This window comes from Cnephaeus nilssonii, assembly GCF_951640355.1.
Source record: "Cnephaeus nilssonii genome assembly, chromosome: 6".
NCBI classification, from domain to species: domain Eukaryota; kingdom Metazoa; phylum Chordata; class Mammalia; order Chiroptera; family Vespertilionidae; genus Cnephaeus; species Cnephaeus nilssonii.
Genome location: NC_137077.1, coordinates 26,742,399 through 26,760,597, shown reverse-complemented (window position 1 = coordinate 26,760,597; position 18,199 = coordinate 26,742,399). Strand labels below are relative to the sequence as shown.

General features: G+C 39.5%; 1 protein-coding gene across 1 annotated transcript in view; it reads left to right on the top strand.

The window, feature by feature from the left end:
* Window positions 1-421: 421 nt before the first annotated feature.
* The window catches only part of SLC15A5 (solute carrier family 15 member 5), a gene marked incomplete at both ends in the record, with an annotated part of 76,767 nt that continues 58,989 nt past the window's right edge, over window positions 422-18,199 (top strand). The window contains 3 exons of the mRNA XM_079775260.1: window positions 422-782; window positions 3,533-3,755; window positions 17,965-18,134. Coding sequence (XP_079631386.1) covers window positions 422-782; window positions 3,533-3,755; window positions 17,965-18,134 — 754 coding nt within the window. The remainder of the gene's footprint in view (window positions 783-3,532; window positions 3,756-17,964; window positions 18,135-18,199) is intronic.

The following is an 18,199-nucleotide window of genomic DNA, read 5'->3' as shown; positions in this document are numbered from 1 at the left end:
CAAATTATTTCTTGATCTAGTGCTCAAATTCTCCTGGAAAAAAAAATCGGCTTCTTCTGCTTCGGTATTTAAACCTTTATCAGTGTGAGGCAGATGAGTTTCCCACACACACGCAACCAGATGCAGGCAATTCGATATAATTTGGGAGGAAGAGCCTAATTTAGCCTCTGAGTAATTAAACAAACACATTTGATTGGGGTACCATGGGCCACCATGAACATCAGAGACTCACGTCTCCTCTCCTTTGTGCCTGGGTCATCAAAATGAACAACATTCGCATGCAAAAAGTCCTATGAAACCTTAGCATGGAGTTGTGACATTCAAAGCCAAGATCTTATTTATTTTTTCATTAGCGAGGTAGGGGTAAAAAAAATATCCAAGTTCAAGCCACTAACATTAGTCGTATGCAAGGAGGGTAGTCATGTCTGTTGTAGACTTTAAAATGACTGAGGAGAAAGTACTCTTAAATCATAGCATTGAGAAGGAGAAAAATATAAGACAGATTGGTTACTTCTCTTCATCACACTGTGTGGGGAAAATTCGGGTTGGAATCTGTTGGCTCCTGGTGGAGCTGTGCGAGAGGTTCACGTTCTTCGAAGTCGTCTGCAACATGATCCCTTTCTGCACTGTCAAGCTGGGCTACCGCAGTCACCAGGCAGCCATTCTGAACTTGTGTTTTGTCGGAGCTTCAATCCTTAGCCCTGTGTTTGCGGGGTGGTTTGCTGATGTCTGTCTAGGAAGAAACAAACTGGTCTATGTTTGCTTATTTCTACATTTTCTAGGTGAGTGTCCTCTTCTGACTGGGTTGTTTTGTAACTTAATTGAATGGATTGTCATTAGAATTTATAGTTTATATTATTTCTGCCTTGCTCTTAGGGTAAAATGTGATCAGTCAAGTAAGACTGTTGTTTCGATTTATTTCATTTTCCGTATTATTTGAGGTATGCTAGTAAGTGTGTGTGTGTTGGAGGATGTTTTGATACCTATATCATTGCACTGATTATGCCTTATAACAATTATCTCTTTACATTTCTGTCTTTTGTGCTCCTTAGAATGCCTCCTTTCCCCTGTCCTATCCCAAATCCAAATTCATGACAAATGCTATGTGAAACATGTAGTTCATTTACTCCACAACTAAAATAGAATGTGCTATAAAGGTTTCTGAAGTTCATGTAGAGTAATTGAGAAATGTTTTCATCAAGTGGTGGTCTTTTAATTAGTCACACAGTAATTAAGATTGCATATGAAGATGTTTTTTCTATATCGTGAAATATGGCTGTATGCTAAAAAAAAATGAATGAATTCAAACACTACCCTGTGCCTCTTTACATAGAGAGAAATAAATATATCTGAAGTTTGGGAGTAAGGTGATTGTGAGAAATGTTTGGGAAATATCCAGATTGTTTGAGGTCTAGAGAGCAAGTTGATAAACAGTGTAGAATTTTAGGCTGAAAAGTTCAAGTTGTCCTTCTAGACAACAAAGACTCACTGATGATATGATGAAAACATTGGGGAAATGCTTTTCTTCAATAAGAGGTAGGCACAACCACAATGAGAGGTTAAATAGAGAGATAGAGGGAGACCAGAAAAATCTCAGGATGATGGTCTAAGAAATAGAGATGTATTAATTCAGGAGAGAACATGAAAAAAAAACACACATAAAAACTAGGCAACTAAATTATGACATAAATATGATGGAGGAATACTAATCAGCTCCAAGTTTCTGAGCTGAGGAACTTAGAATGTGTATGCTGTTCACCAATATGAAGAAGTGCAGCAGAAATGCAGATTTGGGGCACAGTGGGTGAGATGAGTGAGGAAGGGATGGGTATCAGACAAGCAACATATCACACAATTTCAGGCAGGTGGTAAATGATCACTCGCTGAATCGATTAGAGTGTGATACAAACATATAAGCTTCTTTTTTTAAAAGTATTTTTAATTGATTTCAGAGAGGAAGGGAGAGGAAGAGAGAGATAGAAACATCAATGATGAGAATCATTGATCGACTGCCTCCTGCATGCTCCCCACTAGGGATCGAGCCTGCAACCCGGGCATGTGCCCTTGACTGGAATCAAACCTGGGACCCTTCAGTCTGTAGCCGACACTCTATCCACTGAGCCAAACTGGCAAAGGTCATATAAGCTTCTTTACTGCTTCCGTCTGTGAAATAAAAACTAAGCCACTGCATGGCAAATATTCACTCAACATTCAACAAATATTTCTCAATGACATCAATACTCTGTCCCAGGCACTGTTCTAGAATCTACAAATGCAACAGAGAAAAAATCCCAAGTTGACTTTCTGGTGCAGGGAGTGAGAAAACAAGTAAACTTAAACTATGACAGGTGTTAATGAGTATCTTGATGAAAAATATGCCAGGTAAGGGGACAGGATGGTCTAGACAGTCACAAGGTTCGCTGTTCTGTATCAGGGAATGTTTTCTGATAAGGAGACATTTAAGCAAGGGCCTGAATGATTTGCTCTTAACCTGGTAACAGGCCATAGCAATAGCACTTGGTAACTACTTAACATGGTAATTTCTATTAGTCTAAATTCCTGTGCAAATCATCAGACTAGGACTGAGCTTCAAGCTTTGTAATTTGGCAAACAAAACACTTAAATCAAACTCCATGTCCATTTTAATTCATTTTACTAAAAAGTATTTCCTTTTTTTTAAATTAAATCTTTTGTTGAAAGTATTACATATGACCTCTTTTTTTCCCCCATTGACCCCTTCTAGCCCGCCCCCCGGCCCTGGCCCCAGGCCTTCACCACCCTATTGCCTGTGTCCATGTGGCATACAGATATGTATGTAAGTTCTTTGTTTGTGTCCCCCATTCACGGCTGCCATCAACTTCCAACCCATCACTGAGTATCAGAGGTTCTATTAAAAAACGTGTCTTCGGTCTGAATTGCTAAAACCTGAGCTCAGAAAGGCAGCTTTCTCTTACTTCACCATCACTTCTCACCTCTCTGTGCAGCAGTGAGCACCCCCCACCCTCTGCACTGCATGAGGAATGAGAGAAAGAAGGGCATTAAAAGGAGAAATAGAAGCAGAAAAGGAGAAGAGGCTATGCTGTCCTCTAACTACAATGTTATTCTTAAAATGCTTTACTTAGCAGGCTTCTGAGATGTCTGAGATCACCACTTTTCTTTATCACTCTATTGATTAAGAACAAATAAACCTTGGTAGCAGTGGTTTTTTTTTCTGGGGGTGAGATTACAGGCATCTTTAATTTCTTACAGGATATATTCCTGAATTACTTTGATTTTGTTAAAATGGGCATGATTTGCTTATACATTCTGAGAAAAACAATAGTTCAAGTGTAAGGGGGGAAAATGAGGACTCTAAGACTAGTTAAAATACATATTGAAGGACATTTTCACATTTAGAAAAATCCTGCTGTCTCCAAAATGGCAATGGTTAACAGATATCTTAATACTTTCAGAGGAAAAACCTTACTTATGATGTGATTTGGTGGTTCCGTTGGTTTATGACATATTTATTCTCCTTTCCCCCCGTCCACAGGCACTGCTTTGTTGTCTGTGGTCGCCTTTCCTTTGGAAGATTTCTATGTAGGCGGTCACCATATGACCAACCGCATACCAAAACAGGAGCAGAGCAGGCTGTTTTACGTCGCTCTGCTGGCCCTCTGCCTCGGCTCGGGAGGAGTAAGAGCCATCGTTTGTCCACTGGGCGCTTGCAGCCTCCAGGAGCCTGGATCACAGGAACGAGTGTCTTTTTGTAACTGGTAGGTAGCACTGGTTGGGAGAGAAACAAGGTTTATGGCATTCCTCTCTCTTTTGGGATTTCTCGTTGTTTGTTCTCTGGTGCCCTTCTGAAGGTAGTAGCCCAGTCTTCATCATTGATTGGGCTAGAGCAGTGGTCGGCAAACTCATTAGTCCACAGAGCCAAATATCAACAGTACAACAATTGAAATTTCTTTTGAGAGCCCAATTTTTTAAACTTAAACTTCTTCTAACACCACTTCTTCAAAATAGACTCGCCCAGGCCGTGGTATTTTGTGGAAGAGCCACACTCAAGGGGCCAAAGAGCCGCATGTGGCTCGCGAGCTGCAGTTTGCCGACCACGGGGCTAGGGGATTCACAATGTGACGATACCCCTGACAATGATTCAGGCTCTAACGACAGGAACATATGAGTCGGGTACAGAGCAACACAACTTCCCAGCACCTTCTGGAAGCACATTGATACATTTACCCTCAAGTAAGCAAGTGTGAAATGGCTTGCCACAGTGCAGAGAATGTGGCTTTGGAGCCAAGCAGGCCTAGAGGGAAGTCTCACCTCTGTTTGACACAACTGCCTGACCTCAGTGAAGTCATTTATTCTTTATAAACTTCAGTGTAATCATTCCTAAAGAGATATAATAATGCCTCTTCTTGGCTTTTATTAGAGGTAGTAATGTATATACTGCCGGCAGAGAACCTGGCACATAGTAGGTGATGAATAAGCAGTAGCTATTATTATGACTTACTAGAGGCCTGGTGCATGAAAATTCATGCACTGGTGGGGGGTCCCTCAACCCAGCCTGCCCCCTCAGGGGTGGGAGGCAACCTGGTGATCAGGGGAAGGCGATGCCCCCATCACACCTCTGCTGCTGCCACTGCTGGCAGCACAAGCCTTGGCTGGCCCTGGACAGCTGGGCAGCTACCATCCGAGGCTTGCCTACGCCTTAGGCTGGCCCTGGGCGGCTGGGGGGCTGAGGACGGGTCCAACCGCACTGCGCACCTGCCACCCCCCCGAGTGGGAAACTCTGGTGGGGCTGAGGGGACACCACCATCTTGTGGCTATGGGTGCCACCATTTCTGTCATGGTGTGATGGTCAATTTGCATATTCCCTCTTTATTAGATAGGATTACATTGGATTGGACTAATATAGCAAGGATTATACATTCAGAGGGCAAAACAGAGAGAATATGAAAAGGATAGAAGTATTGAACAATATTTATTTATTTATTTATTTATTTATTTATTTATTTATTTATTTATTTATGAAAGGAAGGGAGAGGGAGAGAGAAACATGGATGAGAAACATCAATTGGTTGCCCCCTGCACATCCCTATCGGGAATCCCAGCAACCTTTTGGTGCACAGGAGGATACTCAACCAACTGAGCTACACTGGCCAGGGCTTGTATAATTTTTTAAAACATCAACCAGTATCTCTGCTTTGCATCCACTTCACCCCCATTATCTGAAAGAGTTTGTATTCATTGACAACAAAACCATGTTTCTGTGGGTCTTGGCCTCTTTCAATGAGTTCTTATACAGTTTTATGTGGTTTTGAGGAACAAATTTTTATTATCAAATATTAATTCAAAAAATGGAAATTTTTATCTTAAGGTAGAGCATTTCAGCATTTCATAGAGAATTTTGTTGTATTTTTTATTATTCGTCAGTGGATATCAAACAGATCTGAGTTATATTAAGTCTTTTGTTCACACTTTTCTGTGAAATGGGTTGCCAACATTTTTCTAAAATGGTCTGTCTTTCCAACCTTAACAATGAATAATGTTAGCAATAGATAAAGCAATGCCCAGAGAGCATCAGACAAAATGTTTTCAGAAAATTTATATTAAAATCATTAAATGAAAAAATGTTAGCTAGGTACATGTAGTTATCCAAGGTAGTTTGTGTTCGTGTTCTCTCTCTCTCTCTCTCTCTCTCTCTCTCTCTCTCTCTCTCTCTCTCTCTCTCTCTCTCTCCCTTCTCAATTACATTAATATTACAAAGCACTCAGGCCTATTTTGGATTAAGTCCAAATGTCAGAGAATGATGAAGTTTCACCCAAGGTGGAAGGAACTCTTCACTTCTTTATAGCAAATTCTGCCTCCTTGACCTGCCCAAAGGAGAAAGAAAAATCTTTTTTTTTTAATTCTATTCAGAAGTTTTAATCCTTAATTAGCAACATCATTTTGATTAAATAAGACTCTGGAGGATGAAGACTGGCAAGCAATCGGTTGTTCTGGAAGATAGCTCTGGAGAATATATTGTGCTGTGGTCTTAGTCATTGAGTTGTGTTTAATCAAAGTGACATTTCTCCGTGTTGATTACAAAGGAGACATTATATGAATGAAATATTTCCTCTGGGAGCTGGAGGGGACTCCCAGTAGGTTTGTGCTTTAGGACTTTGCAAAGGGGGATGGGGAATTGGGTGAAAATGAATTTCTGCAGCTGTGAGGAGCAGGCCAAATTTAGGATGAAGTCACTTTGATTTGGTTACCGATTATTTCCTAATTTCATTAAAATCATTAAAAGAGCCATTAGGTATTTTTAAAACCTAAGTTAAAGCACCTAAAAATGTGTATAAAGAATCAGGGTGTAATTCATTAATGTGTAAAAGAATTATTTGAATAATAAGCTCCTTAAAGGCTAAATCTGGTTGCTTTAAAAAAAATTTTTTTTTCAGTTTAAACACTAACTAAAGAAATTTTTAGGAACAGCTGCTTGTTGCAGTTTATAGAAATGAATGTTAACTATTCCTGTACATACTGCAGGGACTGGTGACAAAACCGACAGAGACCCCCATTGAGCAGCCACACAGCTGGCATGATCCTGGCTAGGTCACTTTGGAGTTTTCATGGTTTTCAGCAAGTTCCTTAGCCTCTCAGAGACCCAGGTCTCTCATCCACAAAATGGGAATACCTTGGAGGGCCATTTATATATTTACAGCTTATATATAAAGTTTCCTAGCACATTATAGGTATTCAAATCAGGACAGCTATTACTATTATTACTAAATGACAAATAAGTTATCGGCTAAAATCATTGTCTAAATTTTGAAAAAGAGGGAACCCATTTAAGAGGAGGCTATCTTTCAAATGGGCAGCCCATTCACTTATAATCTATTTCTCCAAGTGAAAAAATGCCTCCAGAAATTACAAGTCTGGTTAATATAACGAATGTCAGTAGTCTTTAAAAAACAACATACCAGCCGAAACCGGTTTGGCTCAGTGGATAGAGCGTCGGCCTGCAGACTCAAGGGTCCCAGGTTCGATTCCGGTCAAGGGCATATACCTTGGTTGCGGGCACATCCCCAGTAGGGGGTGTGCAAGAGGCAGCTGATCGATGTTTCTCTCTCATCGATGTTTCTAACTCTCTATCCCTCTCTCTTCCTCTCTGTAAAAAATCAATAAAATATATTTTTTTAAAAAAAACACACAAAAAAAAACACAACATACCACTGGAATCTATAACTACTTGAAGGCCACATCCAGTTCTGTTTTCAGAACAGATGTCAGATGTTCATAGTTACAAGACCTTTAATGAGATGTGTTATTGTATCTGCACCACCTAAAGCTTCCCAATGATCATGTTAAGTGGTACAGACTGGAAGTTTCAGGCGTTGAAAGTACCACTTCCAAGTAGAGCTGCCAAATGTAGGTGAGTAAAACCACTCCCAGCCAACATTACCATCTGGTACTAGATCTTCCTCAACTGTGTACCTCATTGAAAGAATGAAACAAACCTCCATAAAATCAAGAAGCATAATGATCTGCCAACATCCTTGCACCATTATCCAGAGCAGAACTTGGCTCTTTCAGCATTTTCAAAAATCTGAGGTGTACAATTAAGAGTCACCACAAGGAGACCATCTAGGTAAATACACTTGCACAGAATCTTTTTTTTTTTTAATTGAACCTATTGGGGTGACATTGGTTGATAAAATTATATAGGTTTCAGGTGTACAATTGTATGATACATCATCTGTATGTTGTATTGTGTGTTCACCGCCCCAAGTCAAGTCTCCTTCCATCACCATTTATCCTTTTTACCCTCTCCTACCTCCTACCACCCCCTTTCCCTCTGGTAATCACTATAGTGTACTGTTATCTGTCTACGAGGGTTTTTTGTTTGCTTGTTTGTTTGTTTGTTTGTTTGTTGCTTAATCCCGTCACCCTTTTCACCCATCCCCCAACTCCCTCCCCTCTGGAAGCTGTCAGTTTGTTCTCTGTGTCTATGAGTCTGTTTTTATTTTGTTTGGCAGAATCTTTTCTAGAAACAAAAGAAGGTGGATAATTAAGTCTGTTCACGACCATCATTTTTTTAAATTAAATCTTTACTGTTGAAAGTATTATATATGTCACCTTTTCCCCCTCATTGACCCCTTCTAGCTGGCCCCCATCCCCTGCCCCAGGCTTTTTTGTCTATGTCCATGGGTTATGCATATATGCATACAAATTCTTTTGTTCATCTCTTCCCACCCACCTCCACCTTCAGAGAGTCCACAGTCTGTTTCATGCTTCTATGTCTCTGGGCATGATCATTATTTTTTAATTCTACTACAATTAACCTCAAACGTTACCTCCCCATTTCTCTACTTACTTTACCTGATAACTTACATCACGTCTGCGTAACATAGTCTATTGGTAACATAGTCTAGTTACCAGAGTGAATTATATATGATTTAAAGGGCCAAATAGAATATTGATAAAGTTCTTGAAAAAGTCCAGAAAGTTTGAATATCTAGTGCTCAAATTGACCCTACATGATATCTGTCTCCTATTAAAATGTTCTGATTTTAAATACTTACTTACTCAAATGTAATATATTTTATCTTAGGAAAACACTAGAGGCAAAATTTTATTATCCGACAGCATTTTTCCAGAAGTTGTGTTAATATTCACTTGAATGTTGTTTGACAGCCTCACCCCCAACCTCATAAATCAGAATTTTTGGGGAGCATCGCTAAGGAATGTACATTTTCAGCAAGTGCTTTAGGATTTTGAAAATAGTTCCAGAGACATAAGGAACTGGGACTCCAAAAGTAGTCTAGCAATACCTTTAAAAAGAAATGGAACTAAACATTGATTGAACATACCTAATGTGTGCCAGACTTCTTTGTAAATTTTGACAATTCATAGTTATTTTTCACATTTCAAAATCTGCCTGATTGAGAAATTCTACATAATCCTTGAGGGGAAAAAAACACAAAATATGAATCTGCATACATTTTGCAATAGTAAGTTATTATTTATAATGTACACTTCAGCCAACAAAATCAAAGCAGTTCATGGAATAATCCTGCAGACTCATTAATACTCAGAATATCCTCTGAGTTGCATAATGAGGAGTAACCTATAAATAGCTTTAAAAAATTACTAGACCTTCCAAAAGTCTATTTGCATGGGCTCTAGCCAAGTTTAACAAATGCTTCTCACTCACCCTAATAACAAAAGGCACCTCCTTCTTTACCTCTACCAACATCGTAAGCTCTCAGGAAAAACACCCAGAATTTCTCTCCAACATTTAACTGTGGAAACCAAAGAATATTGACGGGGGGAGGATTACAATTCCTTATATTTCTTACTGCTCCTGCTGCCTCCTGCTTTTCTTAAGCTCTGCTTGGTACCTTTTAAGTTTGGTAGATGCATGAGTAGGGACTTATGTTCATCATAAACATGAGGTGGCTCAACGGTCTTGAACTAAGAAATGAGAAAATGATATATATAAACAACTGTTAACATGAGTATGTTGGCATCCTATCCTATGTTCATTGTAGCATTATTTACAATAGCCAAGATCTGGAAACAGCGCAAGTGGCCATTGGAAGATGAGTATATAAAAAAACTGTGGTACATTTACACAATGGACTACTTGCTCAGCTGTTTAAAAAAAAGGAAAGAAAGAAAGAAAGGAAATCAGCTGTTGCAACAGCATGGATGGACCTGCAGATTATTATGCTAAGTGAAATAAGCCAGACAGAGAAAGATAAATACCATATGATCTTACTGAAATGTGGAATCTAATGAAAAAAAAATAGAACCAGAGGCATGGATACATGGAACAGACTGGCAGCTATCAGAGAGGAGAAGGGTTGTGGGGCTGGATGAAAGAAGGTAAAGGGATTAAGCAAAAAATCATACATGCATAGTCCATGGATACAGACAATAGTGTGGTTTTAGCCGGAGGGGAAGAGGGTGGGAGGATAAAGTGGAGGTGGGCAAAGGGGGCAAAATGGGGACAGAAAGAGACTTTGCCTGGGGCTATAGGGGCACAATGCAGTGTGCAGATGATGTTTTGTTGCATTGTACATGTGAAACCTATATGGTTTTGTGAACCAATGTCACCCCAATAAATTTAATTTTTAAAAATTCAAAAGAAAATAGTACAATAAATAATAATGCAAGAATTTAAAAAGAGAAAGAGAATGAGAGCATTAAAAGAGTAAGAGAGGCAGTGAGAGCAGGAGGAAGAGAATGTAGCATTCCCTCAAATTTCTTAATTAGAAATATATATTTTACTTTAATCTTGCTGTGTATTCACCAAAATCAATGATCTTCCTGTATTAAACTGCCATTTCTTTAACAGCATTGTTGAAACAATGTATAGATAAAAAGTAAGAACTGTACAATTTCCATTTTATCCTTCTTTCTCCAAACTCATGGCTGCCAGAGTATTCTTTGAAACATTTCAATGGGCCAATGGTTATGCTAAAAGAAGCAATGATTGACAACAGCCATTCGCCATGAAATCAGCACCCAAGTGTTTCACTGACTCTTCTAAACAGTTCAACTTTATCCCTTTGAAGAGCTGTAAATCCCCTGATGAATTATCTAAATACTGTTCACTGCAGAATAAAATATTCACTCTGAACTCTTTACATTGTCCACTAACGCTATAACAATCTGAATGTTTGATACTTCTCGGGTTAGGAAAGAACATTTTAAACCATTTCTCCTAAAATCACTTAAAGTCAGTCTAAAGCACGTCAAAATTGTTCAGCCTAAGAACAATTGAGTGAGTTTTAAAAATTATTACTAAACAAATTCAGGTAAATATTTAAAATAAATAACCTCAAAATATTTTTGCTACTTTTACATTAACAATGTTTTCCCCTTATTTGTATTCAACACCATAAAATCACGAAGACAAAAAAAAAAATTACCACTTATATATACTCTGAGTTATTTGCAGTTCCCAGTCTGTATTTAAAAGTAGACTAAAGAAACATATTTTTACTGCTGCTTTCAATTTTCCTTAATCACTGGTATTTGTTTTGCTTTAGTGCTTTGCTCTCTGGCTTTCTGTGTAAAAGGTGCTTTATATATTCAATTTGCTAGTGAACTATGAGATGAAAGGAGTCTTAATGGTGAATTTGAAAACTGTGGATTTTTATTTCTTTACAATTGATATATATACAATTTCAGCCTTAATTATCTATGGCTTGTCCTGTTCATGGATCAACAAAGGCATATATAAAACATGCCTATACTAGGTAATTCTTTCAGAAAATTATACAATCAAATAGGTTGGGTGGCATTTGTTCAAACACATTTAGTACTTTATGTGAAATCTCTTTCTATACATAGATATTCAGCCTATAATTCTTTGGTTTCTGACTACCTTTCACAAGATTTAAGTCTTGCAATAATTGTAATTTTCCTTGACCCTCTTTAGAGAATTCAGCTTACATCACCATGTGGTGTACTGAAGAGACACACAGTGTCCTCTTGGATTTTCTCAGCAATACTTAACATTTAAAAAAAAATTATGTAAAGATTGAAAGAAATATAGCATTGCTTTCAGCTCCAGCTTCTCTCCGTTGCTACAGTCACAACTCAAATGTGCAGCTTGCAACAGCATGAAAGGATGACCCGAGGCTGAGCCTAGGGACTCTATCCAGTTGTCCTAGAAAATTCTCACTTTGTACCTCACTTACATTGTGATGTTTCTATTAGTGAATTACAGCAAGTCAGTTTCCTCAGCATGGCCATGTTTGATATGTAATTACTTTCCTAGATCAATTATTAAAGATTTGGATTTGTTAATGTTGTCATTTGTTTGAATTTTTATCAGAGATGCCATGTTATTCACCAATTAGTTATTTATTATCCATTTATTGTGGAACTAGACCTGTGCTGGGTCCCAGGAAGACATGGATATAAAGAATAAGGTGTTGCTGTCAGGATGCTCACTGATCTAGAAGTGAGAACACAAAACTGACCAAAGTGAAAAGTGGACAGTGCATGTTTGCTTTAGAACGTCAGAAAAAAAAAGAAGTAGAATATTCACGAGAAAAATGAATGAAGAAAAGGACATTTGATATGGGACTTTGAAAGTGAGACAGGGCAAGTCAAAAAACATGAAAAGTCACAGGGATGGAAATGAGCAAGCATGTTTCTAGGATAGGGAGGAGACTAGCCTAATTGGACACATCCTTCCAAATAGATATCACATACATACCTACTCTCCCTTTCCTTTGCTACCACTCTGGTCCAGTTCACACTTAGCTCTCATCCAGATGATTACAATAGCTACAATTGGTCTCCTTACCAAGCCCTATCTGCAATTCAGAGAGCTGACACAATAATCCTTTTTTTTCTTTCATCTGAAATCAGATCATTTCAGCCCCCTGCTAAATTCCCTTCAAATGGATCCCCAATGCACTAGAAATAAAATCCAAACATCTTACCACAAACTTCAAGGACCTAAAAAGGTGTGGACCACAGTTAACTTCTTCGTCTTCTTTTCTAACTCTGTTCCTGTCACTATGCTCTAAATTAACTGCTCTTTTTGTTCCTGAAATCAAGATTGGAGAAAATGAACAGCAACTACATTTGCTTTATACTTATACAGCTACTGTCTGTGTTCTTCATTGAATCTTCACAAAAATTCTGTGCATAAGGTATAATCCCTATATTTTAAAGAGAAAGACCCAGAATTCTAGAGAGACTCAGATCACAGATAATGTGATTGTCAGAGTTGTAATTCAAACTCAAGTCTACTGACAACCATTCCAAAGAGAAAGGACAATATTTATAATTAATGCTATATAAAACATGTTAAGAGTCATGAGTGAAAGGTAATTTGAATGTTAAACCCTGGATTAATGAGGAAATGGTGGTGTCACAAAATCTGTAACTTGAAAGACCTGGAAAGAAGTATAAGAAAGACAGAGCCCAGGTAGCCTCTCCTTAGAGGCTACATAGAAGACGTGGCTTCTACTCATGGCTCTGCAATAATGCAGCTGTGAGAATTGGGATGAATCAGTCTCCAATGCTCAGATTTCTTCTCTGAAGAAGAGGGGCCTTGAGTTAAGCAAGGATTTCCTAGACACAACACCAAAAGCATGATCTGTAAGAGAATTTGACTTGATTAAAATTAAGAATTTGTCCTCTTCAAAGACACTGTTAAGAAAATAAAAAGACAAAATACAGGCTGAAAGAAATATTTGTAAACCACATGTTTGATAAAGGACATATCCAGGTTGTATAAAGAACTCTCAAAACTCAATAAGTTGCCATCGCTGCCACAGCTGCAGGAGGGGAGCATGTCCACGAGTCCCGCCAAGAAAGTGAAGATGGCCACCAAATGGTGCCCGAGTGCGACCAACAGGTTCCTGTTGCCTGTAAATCATGTCCCTGTGGTTACATATTTATTAGCAGAAAACTTTTAAATGCAAAGCACCCAGAGAAATCACCACCTTCCACAGAAAACAAGCTTGAGGCCAAGAGGAGGCCTCGCACAGAGAGAGCTCAGAGAGAGAAGATGCATCCGACAGGAAATAAGGACTTAGAAAACAGAAAGAGGTCTCGGAGTAACAGCCATTTGTTGTATCGTAAATCAGTGAGATAGATATGAGACACCTTAATGAGCCAATTAATTAGGAGTCTTTATTCTTGCGGGCACAGAGGCAGGTGTTTCCCAAATCTCTGAGCAAACACATACAGGAAGTTTCCCGTATTTATACCTACCAAGCTTCTTTGTCTGCAGATTTACAGAGCTCTGTGTAGGTTATTGTTACAGACAGTTTGTAACCTTGAATACATAATGAATCAACACTTGGCATAAGAATATGGGAATTATTATCAGTATTAGTATTAGCCTATTACGTCAGATGGCTAGCTTACAAGGTCAGACAGCTAAGTTTTTATCTTTTTCAATTATTCAAACTAAGATAGTTATCCTATATAATAAAGAGGTAATATGCAAATTGACCATCACTCCAACATACAAGATGGCCGCCCCCATATGGTCAAAAATGGCCACCCCCATGTGGACACATGATGGCTGCCACAAGATGGCCAGCAGGGGAGGGCAGTTGTGGGCTATCAGGCCAGCAGGGGAGGGTAGTTGGGAGGGACCAGGCCTTCAGGGGAAGGAAGTTGGGGGGGACCAGGCCTATAGGGGAGAGCAGTTAGGGGCAACCAGGCCAGCAGGGGAGGGCAGTTAGGGGTGACCGGCCGGCGGGGAGGGCAGTTAGCGGCAACCAGGCCTGCAGGGCAGGGCAGTTGGGAGAGACCAGGATGGCAGGGGGGTGGGCAGTTGTGGGGACCAAGCCTGCAGGGGAGGGCAGTTGGGGTTGACCAGGCCTGCAGGGGAGGGCAGTTGGGGGTGACCATGTCGGCAGGGGAGGGCAGTTAGGGGTGACCAGGCTGGCAAGGGAGGGCAGTTAGAGGTTACCAGGCCAGTTGGGAAGGGCAGTTAGGGGCAATAAGGCCGGCAGAAAAGCAGTTAGGTGTCAATCAGGCTGGCAGGTAAGTGGTTAGGGGGTGATCAGGCTGGCAGGAAGAAGCAGTTAGGGGCTATCAGGCAGGCAGGCAGGCGAGCGGTTGGGAGCCAGCAGTCCTAGATTGTGAGAGAGATGTCCAACTGCCTGTTTAGGCCCGATCCCGGAGGGGTCTTAGATTGGAGAGGGTGCAGGCTGGGCTGAGGGACACCCCACTCCAGTGCATGAATTTCATGCACTGGGCCTCTAGTTTTACAGAATAAGAGACTATCTTAAAATAATAGAGTAGTTCAAACAGCAGTTTCAAACAGCAGTTTTCCAAAGGAGGAATTACTATGCTTCACATTCAGATCATAGCAGGCGAGGAAGAGGAAGACCTAGAAGTGCATCTGCCAGAAAACACGAGGAAGAAAGAGAATGTGTAGACACTTTCTTCGGGATTGCATCAGCAATGTCTCAAACAGCTATGGACTCTCAGGAGCATTCTGATGCATCAGGAAGGGCTGGTGATGGCTTCCTCTGTCACTGCACCTGTGCCACGCTTGGGAGCAAAGCTGTGGGCTGGGGCTGTTCTGGGGTTTCCTTGGTTCCCAAGGAGTATTGTCAGTGTTTTGTGTTTGGGGTATAAGTAAGTGTATTTACAAAAAAAAGAAAGAAAAAAGCTGGATGACTGTTCAAGGTTAAAGGGGTAGAGACAGGAGCAAAAGTATGAAAAATAGGGAAATAAAATGCTTGATAATTTTCAGGTTTGCCACCAGAGGTGCAATATTTTAAATACTTTGAGAAAGAATGACTTTTAAAAATATATATTTCAGATTTTCAGCACTAATGGATTGCATATATATAGTTCATTTACTTTTAACAATTGGCAGTTGGTATTTTATTGAATGGGGAATTAATATAAATTGTAAATTTTGTCTTAAATTTATTTTTTTCTTGGCCTTTATTTTTATGACTTAAGGTATGAGTTATATTTTGGGAGATACTTTCTAGACAGTTTGGAAGTTTGGGTGCTATATTAAGAAAAACATTTAAGGCTATCTGATACTTCAGATATAAACACCTTGTTTTCCTGAATGTAATTTATTTATTGGTTATAAAAAAAAAAAAACACTTTTCTGCTCTTGAGATGGTGCTTGTTAACCTAAACATTAAATATATTTATTACATGAAAAAAACAACTCAATAATAAGAAAATAACCCATTTTTTAAAATGGACAAATTATTTGAATGAAAACTTTACCAAAGAAGATATACAGATGGCCAATTAACACATAAAAAGATGTTCAATATCACCAGTTATTAGGGAAATAAAACCACTCATCTATTAAAATAACTAAAATAAAGATTGACCATATCAAGTGTTGCCCAAGATATGGAGATATTAGAACTCTGATATATTGGTGGTGGTGATATAAATATGTTACAGCTACTTGAAAATCATTTGGAAATTTTTTAAATATTAAATATACATCTAGCATTATCACCCTGCTATTCCACTCTTATATTTTACCCAAGAGAAATGACGGTCCATGTCTATACAAACACTTGTACATGAATGTTCAAAACATCATTATTTGTAATTAGCCATGAGACAGGGAAAGTGTCTATCAACAATACCTGCCCTACTTCAGCTGAGCACTATGGAAAAACTGCCCTCTCACCTCCGCTGGCCCCATAGTATCAGCAGAAAACAGGAATCTGATATTTCTCTCTCTCTCTCACACACACACACACGCACACGCACACGAGCAGAAGCAGGCAGGGGCACTCTGATTCCCAGCCTGGGGATGTTAGAGAGGCTTTGAGAGGAACTGATCTTCTATCCCCTGCCCAGCAGAAATTGGCAGTGTTCCAATTCATCCTCCAGGGTAGTGCCAGCTGGGCACAGCAGGGAGCCAAGCCTCCATCCTAAGCCAGCTAGAGAAATGAGGTAGGATAAGGAGTCTGGTCTTTAATTAATTAACAACCTAGTTCGGCATCCTCATTTCCTCTCTCCTTCAATTAGATGTAAGAATGCCATAGGATGACTCCCAATGGGTCATACTCTTGACAGACCCATCCCTCTGAATGGGGGAATAACCTGTAATCTGACTCCACTCAATAGAATATGACAATGACCAGATAACACCCTATGATTACGTTATGTTATACTAGAGACCCGGTACATGAAATTTATGCACTGGAGGGTTCCCTCAGCCAGGCCTGTGCACCCTCGCAGTCCGGGACCCCTCATGGGATGTCCACCTGCTGGGGATCAGGCCTAAGCCAACAGTCGGACATCCCTCACGCAGTCCGGGATCCCTCACTCCTTACCGCCTGCTTGCTCGCTGCTCCTTACTGCTTAGCTCGCTGCGTCTGCCCCCTGGCAGGGAGGGGCCACGGGAGGGCTCCAGGGCATGTCCAGCCCATCTCACTCAGTCCCAATCGGCAGGACCCCAGCAGCAAGCTAACCTACCAGTCGGAGCGTCTGCCCCTTGGTGGTCAGTGCACGTCATAGCGAGAGGTTTAGCGGCCTTAGCATATCATTAGCATATTACGCTTTGATTGGTTGAACAGATGACCAGATGACCAAACACTTAGCATATTAGGCTTTTATTATATAGGATGGCAAAGTGAAGGGATTTTGCAATGGAATTAAGGTCTACTCGGTTACTTTTGAGATTATCAACAGGGAGATAGTCTTGGTACCTCAGTGGACCTGGTCTAATCAGGTAAGCCCTTTAAATTTTAGTGATAATGTAAGTGCTCTAAAACTTAGGTATATTAGTGTTTGGACAACTAAAACATTTATAATAGCTCATCAAACTATATATATAAATAGGTAAATTTTATTATATTTAATTTTACCTTAATAATTTTTAAGTTAATATTAAGGGCCCCTCTGCAATGAGATTCTAAGGGCAGGATTTAGACCCAATGAAAGGTTGAGAGATAGATGATTTCCCCAAACTTGCAAATCCTATTCACAAGGAGGAGACACTAAAAGTTTTATTCAAATGACACACATTCCTTTGATTTAATGCATGGTACGAACATAACCTGAAGATTCCTGTGTTATCCCAGGAATAAATAAGAAGATTCAACTCTTTAACCATGTAACCTTCCAGGTTCATTGAGTGTATGCAGGTGTCTATGGCTTCTTTAGCTCCACAACACAGTTGAGAAGTTGCTGCAGAGACCATATGACCCGCAATGCCTAAGCTATTTATGTCAGGCCCTGTACTGAAAATACCTGTCAACTTCTAATTAGATAAAAGAGAATACACTTTCTACACATCTTCTAAATAGAAATGAAACAAAGATAATGAAACTATAAGACAGCTGATAACTATAAATTTATTTAGAAATCCAATAATATTTGGAAAATGTACTTGAGCTAACATGCCACAATTTTATAGCTTACATTTATATAAAAGCATTAAAATAAGCAGTTGTTATCTGAAGTAACTCAATGGTATTTTTATTTTTGTCTGTCTGTGTACCTCAGGTTTTATTGGATCATGAACCTAAATGCGACTGTTGTCTTTCTGGGAATATCTTACATTCAGTACTCAGGGGCTTGGGTCCTGGTTTTACTTATTCCCTTTATGTCTACACTTATGGCTCTGATAACTCTTCATATTATGCATTGTAACCTGATTTATCAGCCAGAAAAATGTAAGTAAATCACATTTTACATTAACTTTCTGGTTTTTATGGTTTTCTTGACATATCTCCTTCCT